At 44.1% G+C, this 18,570-nt stretch overlaps 1 protein-coding gene across 2 annotated transcripts; it reads right to left on the bottom strand.

Moving 5' to 3' along the window:
- Positions 1–312: 312 nt before the first annotated feature.
- Positions 313–14,740, bottom strand: myh7ba (myosin, heavy chain 7B, cardiac muscle, beta a). 2 transcript variants are annotated; one of them, XM_080301425.1, is made up of 44 exons: positions 14,678–14,740; positions 14,249–14,397; positions 13,563–13,666; positions 13,308–13,451; positions 13,001–13,157; positions 12,866–12,893; positions 12,465–12,572; positions 11,902–11,905; positions 11,702–11,794; positions 11,523–11,586; positions 11,344–11,442; positions 11,153–11,256; positions 10,916–11,054; positions 10,688–10,806; positions 10,176–10,325; positions 9,764–9,934; positions 9,516–9,695; positions 9,288–9,420; positions 9,117–9,193; positions 8,691–8,778; positions 8,477–8,594; positions 8,266–8,389; positions 7,693–7,829; positions 5,743–5,998; positions 5,401–5,643; positions 5,077–5,253; positions 4,845–4,990; positions 4,664–4,754; positions 4,197–4,586; positions 3,990–4,116; positions 3,785–3,903; positions 3,473–3,669; positions 3,197–3,380; positions 2,854–3,019; positions 2,632–2,756; positions 2,435–2,550; positions 2,162–2,354; positions 1,871–2,074; positions 1,660–1,785; positions 1,374–1,544; positions 1,171–1,275; positions 998–1,093; positions 680–814; positions 313–427 (listed from the first exon to the last, which is right to left on the bottom strand). In XM_080301425.1, exons 2-44 carry the CDS (start codon positions 14,343–14,345, stop codon positions 416–418), a joined length of 5,817 nt encoding a protein of 1,938 aa, XP_080157551.1. In that variant the 5' UTR covers positions 14,346–14,397; positions 14,678–14,740; the 3' UTR covers positions 313–415. The 2 variants fall into 2 exon arrangements, with proteins under 2 accessions (XP_080157551.1, XP_080157550.1); XM_080301424.1 differs by lacking the exons at positions 12,465–12,572; positions 14,249–14,397; positions 14,678–14,740 and having other exon boundaries at positions 11,882–11,905.
- Between the last annotated feature and the right edge of the window lie 3,830 nt (positions 14,741–18,570).

The raw sequence follows: 18,570 nt of genomic DNA on the forward strand, positions 1-18,570 counted from the left end.
AGATGCCTGACAGTGAGTAATGTCGTGTACAATCTGTCGTAAAACGGCTTTAGGAAATTATACATCTATTTTTCATCTTTATGGTTAATCTCTGACTAACCCTGTTCAACTCACAAAATCTGTTCCACATTCTAATAAACACTTCGGTAACAAACTTGCCCTCATGCTCCTGCTCTAATGCTGGTATTCAAGTTTAATTTCCTTATTTAACAGCTGTTTGTCAAATTAATCATATAATAAATTCTTCTTTAGACTGTCTTTGTTGAATCGCATCTCTCTATCACATTGACACACACACACACACACGACACGTTTAAAGGTTTAAAAGTCTTTATTTGGAGGGTGCGCCATCACAGTTGGTGCACAGCTGTTGCAGCTGGCTGACTGTCGTAGGTTTGAGGGCAGCTTTCTTCCATCACTCGGCCAGCTGAAAAGCACGAGACAGTGATGTTTGTTAGCAACAACATACACAGTGTCAGAGTTACTCATAACCGTGCTACAGATCACATGAGAGGGCTAAAGTGAGTTCATCTTTAACAGAGGATTACATCTAGTCTCTTCTAAAATTAGTCCATGCTACAGAGCCCGCTGGCTAATTTTAAAATATTCTTCCAAAGGTCATACAATTCCATTCTGCAGTGAGCTGTAACAAGAAATGCATTGTGGGTTGTTTACCGACCTTGGTGCCTTGATCCCGGGTGCGGGTACGCAGCTTGTTGACCTGCGATTCAGCCATATCGGCCCTCTCCTCTGCATCGTCAAGCTCATGCTGGAGTTTCCTGTACTTGGACATGTTGGTGTTCACCTGATCTTCCTGCGTAAAAGAAAACCAAGAAAAATATTCAATTTACACCAAACTAAAAGATCTTTGAGTATTCTATTGATATTTTCAGTCTGGTGGCGCACAGAAAAGCTCAGAAATTTGTAGTTTAAACAACATCACTTAGAATCATCGCTTCGATTACAGCTTTCATTTACTGTCAAACAGAAAACTCACCGCTTCTTCGGCCTGTCTCTTGTAACTCTTTACTTTGGCTTGCAGCTTGTCGATGAGGTCTTGCAGGCGGACCAGATTCTTCTTGTCCTCCTCGGCCTGCAGAGAAACAGAGGTAGGTCTTACATCTTATTTGCACACCTCTGCATGCTCCGTGTGCACACGCAGTGAGTTACCTGGTAAGAGAGCTCTTTGATTCTCCTTTCATACTTGCGCACTCCCTTCTGATACTCTTGGCTCTTCTTTTGCTCAGACTCAAATTCGTTCTCCAGTTCTTTGACCTACCATTGCAATAAGCAAATGACTAAAACTCACTCCAAAGTAAAGCACGTGGACGAGAGACTATGTAAATATGCAGTTGACTGATGTGATTTCCTACTCTGGCCTCCAGCTTCTGAACTTGCTTCTTTCCACCCTTGAGGGCAATCTGCTCAGCCTCGTTCAGACGCATCTGCAGGTCCTTTATGGTCTGCTCCATGTTCTTCTTCATCCTCTCCAGATGCGCACTTGTGTCCTGCTCCTTCTTCAGCTCCTCTGCCATCATGGCCGCCTACAAATGCAGAAAATCTCTGTTAAATCGGCAAATAATCTAACTTAATTGCAACCAGTCTTATGCCACAGATGTATACAGTTGTATTTGGTATTTTGGTTACTGGGGCACTTACATCAGTGATTGCCTTTTTGGCTTTTTCTTCTGCATTACGGCACTCCTGTACGGCATCATCCACCTCATTCGACAGCACGGACAGATCGCCCTCCAGCTTCTTCTTCTGGTTGATCAGCCCAGTGTTCTGAAACGGAAAACTCCTTCCAACATTTAAAGTACAAGACTATAACTAGTGCTATCTTAAAAAACATCTAATATTTTCTTCCAACCTGAGAGTGCAGCAGGTTGACTCTTTCAGTAGCCTCGAGCAGTTCATGTTCTGCCAGCTTGCGTGAGCGATCGTTCTGCTCCAGCATGGCCCTGAGCTCCTCCACTTCGGCGGTGAGCAGGTTGTTTCGACGCTCTGTCACTGCAACCTGCTCCTTCAGCTCCTCGTTCTTGTGGGTGGTCTCATCCAGCTCTAGCTGAGTGTCCTGGAGTCATGCGTCAGGTGGAGAAAGTCATTAGAGTGCAATGGCACATCAGGTGAGCTCACTGACCGGCTGTAGTTATGGACTCACCTTGAGCTGCACCTGTAGGTTTCTGAGGAGTTTCTGGGACTCCGAGGCCTGCCTGTTAGCGTGGTTCAACTGCACCTCCATCTCATTCAGGTCGCCTTCCATCTTCTTCCTCAGGCGCACTGCCTCGTTGCGAGACTTGGCCTCAGCATCCAAGGTAGCCTGCATAGACTCCACCGTTTTCTGGTGGTTCCGCCTGAAAAGGAGAAAAAGGCGCAAATAAAAAACTCCTGCAGATCAGCAAGAGTGTAATTGAGCTTTATCTAGAAAACCCACCGAAGATTGTCAATTTCTTCATCCTTCTCCGCTAGCTTCCTGTCAATATCAGCTTTTATCTGGTTAAGCTCCAGCTGGGTCCGGAGAGTTTTGCTCTCTTCGTGTTCCAGAGTAGCCTGAGACAGACAGATGGAGCATTAAGAATTTAGCAGACTGTTCTTAAGGAATATTGCACATAAACGCAGCAAGCTGCTTACTTCAGCTTCCTCTAGTGCAGCTTGAATCTCACTTTTCTCGATGTCCAGACCCTTCTTTATCTTTTCCAGCTCGTGAATGGTTTTTCCTCCCTGACTGATTTGATCTGAAAGGTCAGCAATCTCCTCTGGTGGAGAAGATATGTGAAAGTATTATATTTAAATTTACGTCAAGGGAAAACCTTTCTGTAAATTCCAGCTGAATTTTAATGATGCCATGTGTACCTTGGAGGTTCTTGTTCTCCCTTTTGATGGTCTCCAGATGTTCTAAGGTCTCCTCATAGGTGTTCTTCAGTTTAAAGAGCTCTGTGCTCAGGCCACGAGACTCTTTTTGAGAGGTCTCCAGCTCTGACTGGGACTCTTCGTACTTCTGCTTCCATTCAGCTAGCACCTGGAAGGGACAATTAAAGGTTTTCTTTGGCTTTTTATTAGCATTGCTTCTCAGAGGGTCTAGATTGAGGTGCAAAAATAGGGTGATATTCCCTAAAGAATGCAAAGATAATTCACCAAAGTAGGTCACATCAGGAATGCAGTACTGATGATGTAGGGTCCTTGTCATTGCCAGTACCTTGTCAAAGTTCCGCTGCTTTCTGTCCAGGGCAGCAGCCGCAGCATTGGCACGTTCCAGATCAATGACCAGGTCTTCGATCTCTGTCTGGAGTCGATGTTTCGTCTTCTCCAGGGAGGAGCACTTGGCATTGGAAGCTTCTACACTCTCTTCAGCCTCCTGTAGGCGTGCCACCAGCTTCTTTCTAATGAGAGGCAAACAGAACTGAAAGTCAGCTCTCAAAATAATCACGTGGCGCCATCAAATTTTGCAAGTTAAAAACCACATCACGCTCACTTGGCTTCCTCCAGCTCCTCAGTCCTCTGGATGGCATCAGTTTCATACTTTGTCCTCCACTGAGCCACCTCAGCGTTGGCTTTGGACAGAGCTCTCTGCAGGTCAGCCTTGGTCTCCTGCTCTTCATCGTACTGCTCTCTTAGGAGATCACAGTCGTGCCGAGACGATTGGAGAGCATGGGCCAAGGCGCTCTTGGCCTTAAGAGATCAGTTATGATGGTAGAAAAGGAGTTAATTTAACTGGAGGAACTCTCAACACACGCCGAGTGAGCCGGTAAGTTTTGACTGATGAACTGATTAATTGGGAGCTGACCTTATTCTCCTCCTCAAGCTGTTTCTTGAGCTCCTCCACGCTCTGGCTGAAGGAGTTTTTGGCACGTTGGAGCTGGGACACCATGCCCTCTCGCTCCTCAAGCTTCCTGCCCAGCTCGGCTGCATAGTGGAGTTAAGCAGTTACAGGCATTACTTATGAGTCTATGAAATCTGTGAGATTTTTAGATCAAATTATAGCCTCTTACCACTCTCAGCCTGAGCACGGGCCTTTTGTGTGCTGGTTTCACTGAGCTGCCTCTGGAGCTCCTCCACCTTGGCTTTAGCCTCGTTCATTTGATCTTCATAGAGTCGGCACGTCTTCTCTGAAGTGGCCTGTTGAGTAGATGCAAATTCTTTGATTTCGCCACAAATATAAATGCAATTCCCGTACTAGTTTAAATCTCTATCTATACCTTGCCCCTGGAGAGCTGCTCCACAGTCGAGGCCAGGTCATCGGCCTCCATCTTGGCCTCGCTCCTCTCTTTCTCCAGTTTCTGCTTAACCCTCTGCAGGCTGTCAATCTGCTCGCTCAGCTCTGCCACGGTGTCGGCGTGCTTCTTCCGCAAAGCTGCGGTCGTGGCCTCGTGGTGCAGCATGGCTTCCTCCAGGTCCCGCCGCAGCTTCAGAAAATCCGCCTCTCTCTTCTTGTTCATCTCGATCTGGGCCGAGGTGGCTCCACCGGCCTCCTCCAGGCGCTCGCTCAGCTCCTCCAGCTCACGGGCCACGTCCCCGCGCTGCTTCTCCACTTTAGCCCTGTAAGCCCTGTCGGCCTCTAGCTCCTCTTCCAACTCCTCGATGCGAGCCTGGAGAAAAGCGACAGTCAGTTACTTTGTGATGGTGGCTCACATCTGCTCTACTAGACGCTAAGGCTCATTTTCACCTGCAGCTCCTTTATCTTCTTCTGAAGCTGATTGGACAATGCTTGCTCATCTTCTATCCTTGTGCTAATTTCATTCATTTCAAAGTCTTTTCTGTTGGGAAAATGTTCGGGAATCGTTCTTTATCATTCACTCTTTATAGTTTAAAAGATGGTTTATCTGCGATTATGGGACAATCCTCACTTTTTCAGCTTCTCTTCAAGTTGCTGTTTGTCATTCTCCAAGTCCATCACAGACTCTAAAGAGAGCTTTAGATCTCCCTCCAGCTTACGTTTGACTCGTTCCAGGTCCATACGTAGCTTTTTCTCTTGTTCCAAAGAGCCTTCCAGCTGATGAACCACAGAAAGAAAACATCTTACAATTTTGACTAAATGGTGTAACAGCACTTTGTTTCTGTGTTTAGTCTTAAACTCACATCATCTACTTGTTGCTCCAGCTTAGCCTTTGCTTTGGTCAGAGTGTTGACTTTGTCCTCCTCTGCCTGTAGGTCATCCAGAGTCTGCTGATGAGCCTCCTGAAGAGCCTTCTTCTCCTTGGTCAGCTTCAGTATGGTTTCATCCAGAGCTGCCATTTCCTCAATTAGGTTTTTCACCTGCAAAATAAAAAGATTAAAAATGAGTTTAACAATCAGCCAGTGAGAAACTGAACTCCTGTCCACTGTGCATGCTGTGGTCCTTTCTCTGGCCTCTTAGCGCCCCCTGGAGGAAGCTTACTGCTCTTTCTCATCCATTTTTCTTACCTTGTTCTCAGTGGCATGCTTCTCCTTTTCCAGTTTAGCCAGGGTGATCTCCAGATCGTCTATATCCTTCTTCAGCTCGGCACACTCATCCTCCAGCTTGCGCTTCTTAGCGAGCACATTAGAGCTCATCTCTTCCTCGTCCTCCAGCCTTTCCAGGAGTTCCTTGACTTTGGCCTCCAGCTGGATCTTAGTCTTGATGAGCAGGTCACAGCGTTCCTCAGCGTCTGCCAGGTTGTCCTGCTCCTGTGAGGAAGAAAAAGTACATCTTTAGCAAATTTCTCACTACGCCAGTGTGTGTAAAGGCTGAATGTGTAAATACCGCACATCAGGAGAAAAACTTACGGCTTGCAGCTGTAGAGAGAGGTCATTCTTCTCTTGGATCAGGCTGACCTGCCGCTCTTCCAGCTCCTTCCGTTTCATTTCAGATTTTTCCAGAGCTTCCTTCAGCTTGGCCAGCTCCTCCTTCAGAGACGCCAGCTCTTTCTCGTTAGCGACGCTCTTCAGGAGGGGTTTTATTTTGAAGAAGAGCTTCATCCAGGGCCAGTGCTTGACGGCGTTGAAGGCCCGGATGTTCCACTGGATGATCATCAGAGCCTCCCTGAAAACATCAACAAAAGGTTTTCTTTGTTTAAAACCTGTTGTGTAGCTAAATTAGTTTTATATAACATAATTTAATTGACAAAAAAAGCTGTTTTAGTGTTCGGTCATTTTTTCCTATTAGTTTTAATGCTTATACAGGCAATGTTTTTACCAGGGGTAAACTTTCAGAACGGATCTCTCAACGCAAACAACTACATCACAGTCATGTGACATTTTGACTGGAAAAAAATATATTTTCTATATATTTATGTGAGCAAACATGAATTAAATTTGTGTAGCTTTAATGTTATTTCAGTAAATTAAAAGTAAATATAAATGTAGTTTTTGTTCCCTGTGATCACTTCTACTGGGAGCATGTAATCAGGGAAAGGTCGAGTAAAGAGAATGATATATTAACTGGAGAGCTAAAAGTGTTATATTTGAAATGAATAAAAGGTGCAGAATAAATGGTTTAAACAACTAAAAGCTACAGATAAGAAGTTCAAATAGAAAACTTAAATAAATGGATATATTAGGTAGCTAAAGTAGTGTCACATGATGCCAAGTCTGCTCGAAAGTTCAGTGGATGCAAAGTTAAAATCCTAAATGTTATACCGCAGGGCGGTTAGGTCAGAGAGATTTATCCCGGGCTTTCCCCGTTTATTTATCGACTTCTTCTTGGCGCTTGATTTTTTGGCACTAACCCTGCGAGTATCCACTCCCTTGTATCTAATCATACACAGATGGATGCCACATGAAATCATACACCTAATGCTGCTTTTGATGTTTCACGACTCTGGCCAAACAGGGTAGCCAGATTGATTTAGTCTCAGCAGGATGGTGTCTCACAGCCCTAAATATGGACCCGGAGCAGATTAGTCAAGGACTTCGCGTCAATGTTTAGAGGGTTTGGGCGAGCGTGCGCTTGCAAGGGTTGGGAGGTGGTGGTTGTGCGGGAGGGTTGAGGGGCTGATTGCGTTTTTGACATGACTCCGTGCCGGGTGCCTCTCAAAGGTGAGCGTTTGTGTTTATTTAGAAACTAAAGCCCTCTGTCCGACAGCCAGCTTTAATCCTCTGTCACCCGCCACCTATCCCATCAATGCACACACTTAGAAGTACAGGCGCCGTGGACAAAAGGGGCCAGGGGCCATTGGGCATCCAGGGAAGGGGTGGGGTGGGTGGGGGTGGTGGTGATGGTTGTATTTTTAGGGAGGCCCCGAGCAGCTGCCACTTGACACATGTCGCCACCTGGCTCTGAGGACACCGTCCGCATTGTTTCATTTAGAGAAAGCAGAGGGAGAGAATGGCCAGAGACCTGCGAGCGTGGGGTGTGCGGGAGAGAGATGAGGGGGGCATGCAGCCCTTATTAACAGCAGGGCCACACGCATAACTGGTAACCATACAAGGACAAGCACACGCCTCACACACGCCGATAACACTGCCCTTGCATGCCAAACATACTTGAGCGAGGGAGTGAACGATAAGGTATAGTGTATCACAGGCCGGGGGGCTGGCGGCTCACCGGGCTCTATTAAACCTGTTCGGAGGAGCAACTGTTGGAGGTCTGCTTTTTGTACTCATGTCTTCACCTTCCTGTAAGGTGGAGCTCGAAGACTGGTGTTCATTAACACACTTTCTCTTCTTTTAGAGTAATGAGCAAAATTACTTTTTCTTTTTCTTTTCTTTTCTTTTCTTTCTTTTTTTTTTTTTTACCTCCTTTCCGTCATCTTCAGCAGCTCCATCCTCATGATTTTGCCACGAGCGGCCGCCTGGAACAGCGTCAAGACTTTGGCCAAACGCTCATCCCTCATCTCTTCGAGGTGACCCAGCAAGCCTGCTTTGAAGAACACCTACATGAAAAGAAACACTGCTTTAATTACAAAATACAAACTAAAAAGTGTGGATTACAAAGATTTTTATTTGCATAATCAAATGGTCGATTAACTTTCAATTTCAAAAATCATTTTAACTTTGACACAGCCATGCAAGGAATACAGCCACAATAAAAATGTACTAAGTAAAATATATTCATATTTGTATTAAAGAAAAACACAGAAACCTTCTAAATAAATGCATTTGAATTGTTAAATTGTTTAATAGCTAATATAAAAAATCTGTGTTATACACTATTAGCATTTTGATTAATTATTATTATTAATTTTAATTTATCCCTTTGTGTGTAAATATGTATATGGAGTATTTTATGTACTGTTTCAATTTAATCTTAAAAAATGTACTGTGTATAAATTATGAGAAACATAGAAAAATATCAAATAAAATAGACACCTTTGTGTGTCCAAATCTGTACTGGCTGTGGTCGATGTCCAGGGAGGCCAGCAGCTTCTCCGCTGCTTTCCTGCTGTCCACAAACTTGTCATCTGGGATGGCGTGTGGGTTCAGGATGCGGTAGCTGATTGAATGATTACCAAACAAAAAGGACCATGATAGCACCGCGATATCTCTTATGTGATCTGAGTGATGTGTGCGCATATCTTACCGCTGCTTGAACTCGGCGTAGAGGATCCGGTTAGGAAAGCCCTTCCTGCAGATCCTGATGCCTTCCAGCACGCCGTTACAGCGCAGCTGGTGCAGCACAAGAAATGCATCCATGATCCCTGTGCAGAACAGGTTTCAAACATGAGTCGTGGTGTCCAAAAGTCCATATTGGTTTTAATCAGCTGGTAATATGTGATGATTACGTTTCGGTTTACCTGGAGTCTTGGTCTCATTAGGGATGATGCAGCGAACAAAATGGGGCTGCGTGCTCCGGAGGTTGGTCATCAGCTTATTCAGATTTTCCTGCAGGAACAAAGAATCACAGCAAACCAAATGAGTGAATAAAAATACTTTGAATAATCTGTTAAAATACCAAAGACATCAACCATGCAAAACCTGTTACTCTGTGACGCTCACATGAGAAATCCTTGAAGTAAAGAAGAGAGGAGCCAGCACAGACTTAAAGTGATGTTCATGTGATCATTGCCCTAAACATCACTGCAAGTCTTAACTGCCTCCGTCCCCATGCTCCAGTGACATCCACAATTTTGCACTAAACACCTGCATTAAAGCCTCTCAGTGCATTTGCTTCCAGCTTCAGTGTTTTTCCACAAGCCCTGCAGCAGCCACATCAGCCTCACCTTATGAAGCTGGGACACAGTCTGGAAGGAGGCTGCCTTCTTCCTCTTTTCCTTGCCACCTGCCTTGGGGTCAGGCGCTGCAAGGGTGTCAAAGGAAGGATTACTAAATTAATAAACGATTAAAACATCATTTATTCATTCTTTAGTCATCCATCAGAATCCAAACTGTACCTGAGTCAGAGCCAACGTAATTCTCATACAGAGAAGCAAGCAGCTTGTTGGCAGACTTTTGGAAACAAGCCACCACTGTCTCATTCAGTGGGTCCTTATTTTTGTCTAACCAGCCAAAAATGTTGTACGGTACCTACAAATAAACAAACAAATGCAAATGTATAAACAGGTAATGTATTAAATGTAAAATGTTATCTTGTAGAATTGCTCTTGTGAAAACCAACTTACTACTCCAGCGTAGTGCACCAGTTCAAAATGGGCCTCGAACTTGCGCTTCTTGTCTGGCCGTGGTTTTTGGAAGTTTGGTGACTTGCCAAGGTGATTGTCATACATCTTGGCTTTAAAGCTGTTATCTGAAGCCTTTGGGAACATGCACTCCTCTTCAAGGATGGACATGATGCCCAGCGGCTGCACCAAACACAGCATGTTAGTCTCTATAAGCCCTCACATGTGTAACAGCACAACGCTGTGCTCACCTTTTCAATGAGATCAATGCACGCTTGAAGGTCCAGCCCGAAATCGATGAAGGTCCATTCGATACCCTCTCTCTTGTACTCTTCCTGCTCCAGGATGAACATGTGGTGGTTGAAAAACTGTTGCAGTTTCTCATTCGTGAAGTTGATGCACAGCTGCTCAAAGCTGTTGAGCTTCAATGGAAGAAAAAAGAAAAAAGAACAGGTGTTCAGAGGAGACACCACAGGAGCATGAAAAACAGGAGGAACTGTTACAGATCAGCCTGCAGCGTTGCCGAGTCATTGCAGTGTGAGCTACGGCGAGGAACGATCAGGTTACAAAAAGACGTATCATCACGCAAGTGTTGAACTAGTTTTATTTTTTCAACTTTTATCTGTATGACTGTTATTTGAACTTTCATGCAGATCAACTCACATCAAAGATCTCAAACCCTGCAATGTCCAAGACTCCTATGAAGTACTGGCGAGGGAGGGAGGTGTACAGGGTCCGGTTGATGCGCCCCACGAGCCATTTGAACATGCGGTCATACGTGGCTTTGGCCAAAGCTCCGACTGCATAGGTAACCTTCAGCACCCAAGCACAGTTACACACACACACACACACACACACACACACACACACACACACACACACACACACACACACACACACACACACACACACACACACACACACACACAAAGAAGGAATACTATCATTCACGTGGATGGCCTCTGTTGTTTGAAAACCATATTCTAGTGTGTGTTGAGAGGTGAGTGTATTGACTGAGGATTAAGAAGCCGTCCTTCCATTAGCCTAGCGGTAGGAGAGCAACCACTGAACTTTTACTCCACTGTACTAATAGATGTTTGTATGATTATTATGGGGTGGATTATGCCTCTTTACGCTTAACAAAAACACAGACATGAGACACTGCGTCTCCTCACCTGTTCAACATTCTGTCCCTTCACAACATACTCATTTCCCACCTTCACCCTTGGGTGGAGGAGGCCCTTGATGAGGTCAGCTGAACTGACTCCCATCAGGTATGAGGCTTTGTCTGCACCTGGTAGCAGAAAGGGAGATGAAAAACGTGTGAAACATGACCCCTGTTTTAACTGCATGGTTTCTTTTCATTCTTTTATGCTCACTCCTTGCAGACTACAGGTTCTTACTTTCAGTGCCGTCGGCCTCCGCCTGTTCCTCGCGCTGCTTTTGCTTGAATTTCATGTTGCCAAAGTGCATGATGGCTCCGACTATTTTATAGCAGCCATACTTCTCCTCTGGTAGGAAGCCCAGGATGTCCATGGCATGCTGTAAGAGATCAAGAAAGCAACGCTCACAACTTTGCAAATCTATTCAGTTGTTTTTTTGTTTTGTTTTGTTTATCAGCGAAGAGGATAAAAGTTTACATCAGTGGCCATCAGCTCCAGCCCATCATCCAGGTTCTCGACAGTCGTCACGCCCTGGGAGCAGAAGTGGTAGTCATATGGGTTGGACGACACCAGCAGCATGTCTGGAAAACAAAGGTTTTTTAAAATCATTTTGCAGATCAGCAGTAGTACACAGTATCTAAATATCCAAAGTAACCAGAGTAACTAACCTAAGAGTTCTGGTTTCTTCTGTGACATGATCTGGTAGTAGATGTGGTAGCTTCTCTCACCAGGCTGCTGGAATATAACTCTGGATTTTTCCAGAAGATCTGAAGGACATGTTTGTGTGGGACATGAAACAAACTGAGAACTGTGTGGTTTTAATCACTCTGCGCTTTTATTTACTCACATATGTCAATGTCAGCTGAGGCCAGTTTGCCAGTAGGACCAAAGTGGATCCTAATGAATTTGCCCTGCAGACGTAAGAAATCATCGAGTTTAAAATAAATAATCACCATTAAGAGAATTCCAAATATGTTTCAATCCATAAACTCTGTTTTAGACTAAGTACAGTTTCCAGTTACTCACAAATCGGGATGAGTTGTCATTCCTTAGCGTTTTGGCATTACCAAACGCCTCCATGGCAGGATTCGCCTCAATGATCTGATCCTCCAGAGTCCCCTGCAAAGAAAAAAAAAGTGTAATATAAAAAAAATGCCAACACAAAGTAATTTTTGACAGTTGTGTTTATTTTGCTGCTAAACTCACCCCAGTTTTGGTTGCAGGACCTTGCTGTAAAGAAAGAAGGGGAAAAGAGTGTGAGTGTCATATCACAGAAGCCATGACTGAATAATGCTCTCACAATCAAAGGGGAACACCATGATCGACTGGAAAATTAGAAACTTGGTGTTAAAGCTGTGGTAAAAAAAAAAAAAAAAAAGGCCACCATGTTTCTTATGATGAACGGAGGGAAGAAAAAGGGGAGCATCAAGCAACACGGAAAAGTCCCAAAAAAAATTAAAGCAAAAGGGGAAAAGAAGAGAAAATTAAAATTCTGAGCCATAAAAAAGGGAAAAGGGGAGAGGAAAAAAGAAATGATTAAAAACAATAAGAAAGCAGAGTGGAGCAGCTGGAACACAACACATGAAGGTAGAGACTCAGACATGAATGTAATCAGTTCTCACATTCACCATGTTGACAGTGAGGAAAATGTATGGACATGGTTTTAAGGGTGTACACTGAAGGGGTCCTGGGACCAAAAAAAAGAGGAAGAAAATAAAAATTAAATGAAGCAAAAAAAAAAAAAAAAAAAGATTAAAAAACGGGAGGAAACAAAAATACGGGTTGCCACATCGGCCTTACTCCTTTTTTGGCAGGTGTATCCCCGAGAGCTGCCACAATGGCAAAATACTGAATGACACGTTTCGTGTTGACAGTTTTGCCAGCACCGGATTCTCCGCTATAGGAGTGTAAAAAAATAACAAAGTGTACATACAAACAGACACAGTAAAAACTGCTCACAAAACTGGTACACGTACACTGCATGTTACAAGTGGGGTAAAAAAAATTAAAAAGGAAGGAACAAGGTTCAGTCAGAGAAAAATAAAAAATGGAGGAAAAAACAAAAAAATCTTCAAATCAAATCTTTAAAATTGTTGTACGTGTGTAAGATGTGTATTTCTTCCCAAATTTGTGGCTTGAAACAAGACCAAATTTAAAAATAAAATAAAAAATAAAGCAGGTGAAACTTACGTGATGAGCATGGATTGATTCTCTCGATCTGATGAAGACAGAATAGATGTGTGTTTATATTTAAAAAGACACCACCTGCGTTAGACCACTTTGCAGAGTTATTTCACATGTGCGTGAGTGTGTGTGTGCACTCACTGCGAAGCATGTCATTGTAGGCATTGTCTGCAATCGAGTAGATGTGCGGCGGTGCCTCAGAGCGGCGTTTTCCTTTGTAGGCAGCCACCACAGGAGCTGTGTAGACAGGCAGCCATTTGTATGGATTCACTGTCACGCAGAAGAGCCCCGAGTAAGTCTGAGGAAACAGAGGGACAAGACACAAGATGCCTAAAACCATCTTTCTACTGAGAGGCTGACTTCACACAAGCTCACAGCTGAACTCTGGATAATCTAGCCACTTAAAGCAACCTGGAAACATGGCATCCCTCGGTGCTGAGATACTTACATAGATCATCCAGGCACTGTAGCGTCTGCGCAGGTTGTGAAGCACAGAGGCCTCATTGAGGTGCGTCAGCATGGCCATGTCTTCGATCATGTCATACTTTGGAGGGTTCATTTGCTGGATGTCACAGTCCTTCACTGTCAGGGTCTGAGGCGATGGACACACAAAGACATGAGAAAGAAATCATGCAGATACAGTTAAAGTCATGAGAAGATGTGTCAGCAGGTACCACCGTACCACAGAGGGATGAACATTTACCCTGCCATCTTTGGTCTCAACAATGACTTTGTCACCGCTGACTTCCTTGATCTCGATCTCAATGTAAGCCTCTTTTTCATCCGGGATCCAAGCTCGCTTCTTACCTGGCAGAGGTGTAGAGAGAGAGGAGTATTATTGAGAGGATTGGGGGAATTATTGATAATAAAAAAACAAATCTCAAAAAATTTAATAATAATAATAATAATAATGGATTGGATTTATATAGCGCTTTTCAAGGCACCCAAAGCGCTTTACAATACCACTATTCATTCACTCTCACATTCATACACTGGTTAATAAACATTTAGTTAAGCAGATTTAAACAAACAAACAAACAAAATATATATATATAATGTAAATGCAAAGTTCAAATCAAACTTTGAATAAAATATGAATAACTAATAACTAACTAATATATGTTCTGTTATGTTAGGATGCATTTGTTGCGATCACAATGATCTCAATTTTAAAATTCCAAACATAGTTTACGCATTTTTGTTGTTGTTGTTGTTTCAAAACTGTTTGTTTTATCCCTTTAAAAACATGACATTAAACACAGCTTTGTTACTAAAATGAAAAGGCCTAATCGCACAACATCAGATAGATTTCTCCTTTTTTAAAAAGACTATTTCTTAAGTGAAGCGCTTTAAGGTTTAGTTCCCTTGAAGTCTCCTTAAAAGGCCTACCGTCAAAAGCCGTGGTTTGCATCGCCAGCAGCTCCAGATCAGATTTGCGTAAAAACGGCGAAGCCTCTCCAAACTCTTTCACGTCAAAGCGCGACATGGTGGCAGCTCCTCGCCGGCCCCGAAAACTTGAGGCACCAGTTGAAGAATTTCTTTGATAAGAAGACAAATCTTTGCATTAAGGTCAGTAGCTCATTACATGTCAAAGCGCCTGTGGTTACTTCAGTTTCCACGACGGGATGAAACGAAAACAGCCTGTGCGCAAAGAGCGCAAATCCGCTACTAAGAAATCAGAAGAAAACTACAGAAGTGTAAAGACCGTTAACCGACGAAGCAATGGCAAGCGAGATTATTTTACTCTTAAAAAATAAATTGGGACTCTTTAAAAAGGCAGACAATCCCCGCGCGCAAAATGCGCAAAGTTCAACCTACCAAACAGAGGCAAAAAGTTGTCCACTGACCTCAGAAAGAGCACAACGAAATAACTGCTTACTGGGATGTGCCCTCCTTTATACTGTTTTCCTCAAGGTCACGGTCAGTGGACATTTGTCCCTCATTAGCATATGCCACCTCCTCCGACTCCTATTGGTGCGGGGCGGCTGTCTCAATTGACACAAAAGGAAAGCTACGTTTTTGTCATTGCTCTGAACTCAAGCCGGCTATTTTTGTATCCCAGTTATTTTATGCACTGTACACACAGCGAGGGAGTGTTAGAGAGTTGCATTAGGAGCATCCTGGAGGGAGAGAGTTATTATTTTCCTTTATGCAGACTCTGAAGGGCATTGCATCATTACCTCTACCATGAAATAATATGTTTAAAAGACAACAACAAAAACAGGAATAATCAGAGAGACAGAGATGAAAACAAACAAACAAAAACAACAACACTAAAACAGAATCAAAGTTACAGCCAAGACTTCATAATTCATCTTCTCATCTACTTAACTTTTGTTTGACCCTACATTTAACCTCTTGCGTGACTTTCATGCTGTGAACTCACGTTGGCCTCTAAGTAATAGTCGTGCAGCGTTTTTGTTGTCAAGTGCTGCCAGGGATGTTTGCTATTGTGTGTGGCCACAGAGGATGCAACCTTAGAAGAGATTATTTCAGGAGCTGTGTGGCATTAAACATGTTACTATAAATATCCAACATTATATTAATAGAGAGAAACATGGCGCAGGGTTCACAATAAAGAGCCTCATGTGAATTTAAAACCAATAAATGTTTCGATTTATGCCCAAAAAGTGTTGAAAAGAGTCACAGTTTCATGTTTTTCTTTTTTCATCGTTTGTTTTTTCTGCGGAGCTGATGCCAGCAACATGTTTGGATTTACCACACCAAGCCTCTGAGAGGGAAAAAAGCAAAGAAGAATGATGCCTGTCCACTGAAAGCCCAGTGTGCTGTATTATCACTTGCAGATGCTGCAATTTTGTGTGTCCGTTAATTGTGTCATAAGCTACTGTGCCTCTCACACTCCTGCTCCAGCAGATCTGACCTTCAGAGCAAAGGGAGAGGTTGGTGTGTGGTATGAGAGCAGGGTGACAGTGCAGCAGCATGGGGGGGGGGGGGGGGGGGGGGGAGGAGAAAGGGGGACCAGAGTTTCTCAGAATAGACAAAGCCAGAGTCCCGCATTCCTGATAGGGAGATTGTGTTGGCTGTGTCAAAATCAGCAAAAGCTCTATAGATAAGCCAGAAATTGTCATCTGCTCTTGACAGACTCTCTGCAGTTTATTGTTTGTTTGTTTTTACAAAGTCCTGAAAAGCGGTGGGCCGTCTTGTAACATGACAAGAGAGTGCCCTTTCCCCACAACAACTCAGAGAGTGAGACAGAGAGGAGGAGAAAACCCACTCGTAATGAGATGTCTTGACTTGAGGGGCGGCCATCTTTGTTGATGCCGCTATCTGTTGCCGTGGCAGACTGAGAGGTGTTGCCGTGATGTCTCAAACTTTCTTAGGCATCAGTTAGATAGAGCGGGCCTGAGCTATTCTGGGACGAGGGTCTCTTCAGAGAAGCAGAGGCAGGTTTATGTACCATGTCACTTTGGTGCACCGTTTGAAAAGCTGGCGTGCTGATAACACACGAGGAGAAGATGAATCCCAAAGTCCCCAGAGCTGCTGGCTTTAAATAAGTGCACAAACTCCAGCATGTAAACACACACACAAGCGATTGCAGCTTCGGCGTCGGGCCCAGGACATCTCTCTGCACCGCTATACTGCAGCCCACTGCAACAGCTGACTTCTCGGAGCAACGGCTCTCCTTACGTCCCCAGTGTTCCTCAAAATCATTTAGACCTCCCACCCCACTGCATCCAGGCCCATTATTACTCCTGCTTTGATTATGAGACATTTGTGCAGCTTTAAGTTACCCTGCAGTATAAAATAACCGAGCAGTCGTCCAGCTGTAGAGCTCAGCACCAAAAGTGTGGGGACAGAGTCGTCTCCTGGGGAGGGTTGGCTCACCGGCAGTTTGGTGATGCGAGGAGCTGACATTTGGGGCATCAGGGCTTGATCTGGGGGTCGGTCACAGTTGTTTTAGATCATCATGCACCGAATGCCAGGACGCTTAGGCAGTGAGATGGAGGGAGATTGGGAATTATGACTGCAGTCATTCTCTGCAGTGTTTAATCACGCACTGCATGGTCACACCTCTCGCTCTATGCATTGGGAATGTTCCTCCAGAAACAGTAATGCCAAAAAATGATACATTTGTATCTTTTCACATTCACAAATCCCAGTCTGTCATTGAGAAAAGAAATATCATTTTCTTTTCAAGCTGTTTTACTGCAATATGAAGAAGTTTGAGATAAATTCAGTGTCAGAAATCTGGTTATCAGCATCTTTACATAAAGTCCTCTGCGCACCTTTTTCAGCTAAGAACTCTTTATAATTTTCCTTTCTGGCTTCTTTTATTTATTCTTTTTCTCCTGGGAAAGCAGTAACACAGTTTACTCGCTTCAGAGCAAACATATTGATCTAAAAAATGTTTTAAAAGGCAAAATAAAAAGTATGATTTGAAGAGCCCTGCTTTGACTTGTAGCAGCAACCTAAAATTGGGGGGTGAAGCTGTGTTTCATTTTGGATCAAAGCATTCATCGCTGGTGGATATATCTGTAATCGCCTCGTGCTTGCCCACAATACCTTGCAGCAACTGTGCGGGCTCAGGTCTTTAGCTGACGCTTCATTGGAGTGGAGACGGGCAGTCGCGTGGCAGAAACACACTCCAAAGCCCCCAATTACTCCGCCACACCCGTTCCACTCCAGCCCACCCGTACATTTACCCATACACAGACAACAATAACACGCCGAGGAGTTAATCAGTCTTTTAGCAATCCATTTGGGGCGTTTGATACCTCAGCTATTACTCTCTGGCTCCAGACAATACCCCGTCTCTCATTGTGCTAAGATGTGGTGCGGGTCAGTGGGCCCGGCCAACCCTGCCCTCAGTATGCATGGCAGCCCTCAGCTGTCTTTCTATTTCAGGAGCATGGAGGCATACCTCGGCCCAGCTGGGGCATCAGAAACAATGGGAATACAACCTTATCCAAACAGAGGCCCGCAGACAATCTGACGCACTCCAGGATCTCAGTGACAGCCCCGCTGCAGCCCCCCCCCCCCTGTCTAATAAAGTTGGTAGAAAGGGTTAACAAGGATGCGGTTAGACATATCACTCACAAGTCTTCGTTTAAACACACTAAAACAAATCCACTGTGGTGAGGTTAGTTTGCTGTTTGAGGATGGAAAGTAAACCGAGCTAAAGCTGTTTGTGTGTAGCACGCAGTTTGTAAGCTGTTTGCTTAGCAAAGTTCAAATTGAATTACAGAAAATGACTGACTTACAAGGAAACACATGAATACCGGTACATCTGTGAACTGTTAGCAGTTTTTTAAAAATATTGAGTGGACTTTATAGTTTGTCCAGCTCATTTTCTTTACCCGCATCACTAGGCCCGATAAATCACTGCAAAATGCAACGTGGATGCATGAAAAAAATAAATATAAAAATCAGGTTACACGATGATGCCCCTCTCCATGTTTTTGATCTCCTGTATTTTGGTTCCAATGAAATCACTGTTTCTAAACAGTGCGCCATGACTTCAGTTGCTCTGCTTGACTTTAAATAGACTTGGAAGGGAAACCTGTCTAGCTGCTTGGAAAGACCTTCAGTCAGTGACCTACAGCATCTCGCTGTCAGGGTAGACATAGCTTCCCTTAATTTACTGTCAGCCCTGCTGAGGGTCCGTTAAAGACGTCCAGGGATACAGGTGGCGGCGCTCGGCCTCTGACCATAACTGTTTAGACAGAACTGCTGTCACAATGAAAGGCATT

Source organism: Astatotilapia calliptera, chromosome 5 (assembly GCF_964374335.1).
Source record: "Astatotilapia calliptera chromosome 5, fAstCal68.1, whole genome shotgun sequence".
NCBI lineage: Eukaryota > Metazoa > Chordata > Actinopteri > Cichliformes > Cichlidae > Astatotilapia > Astatotilapia calliptera.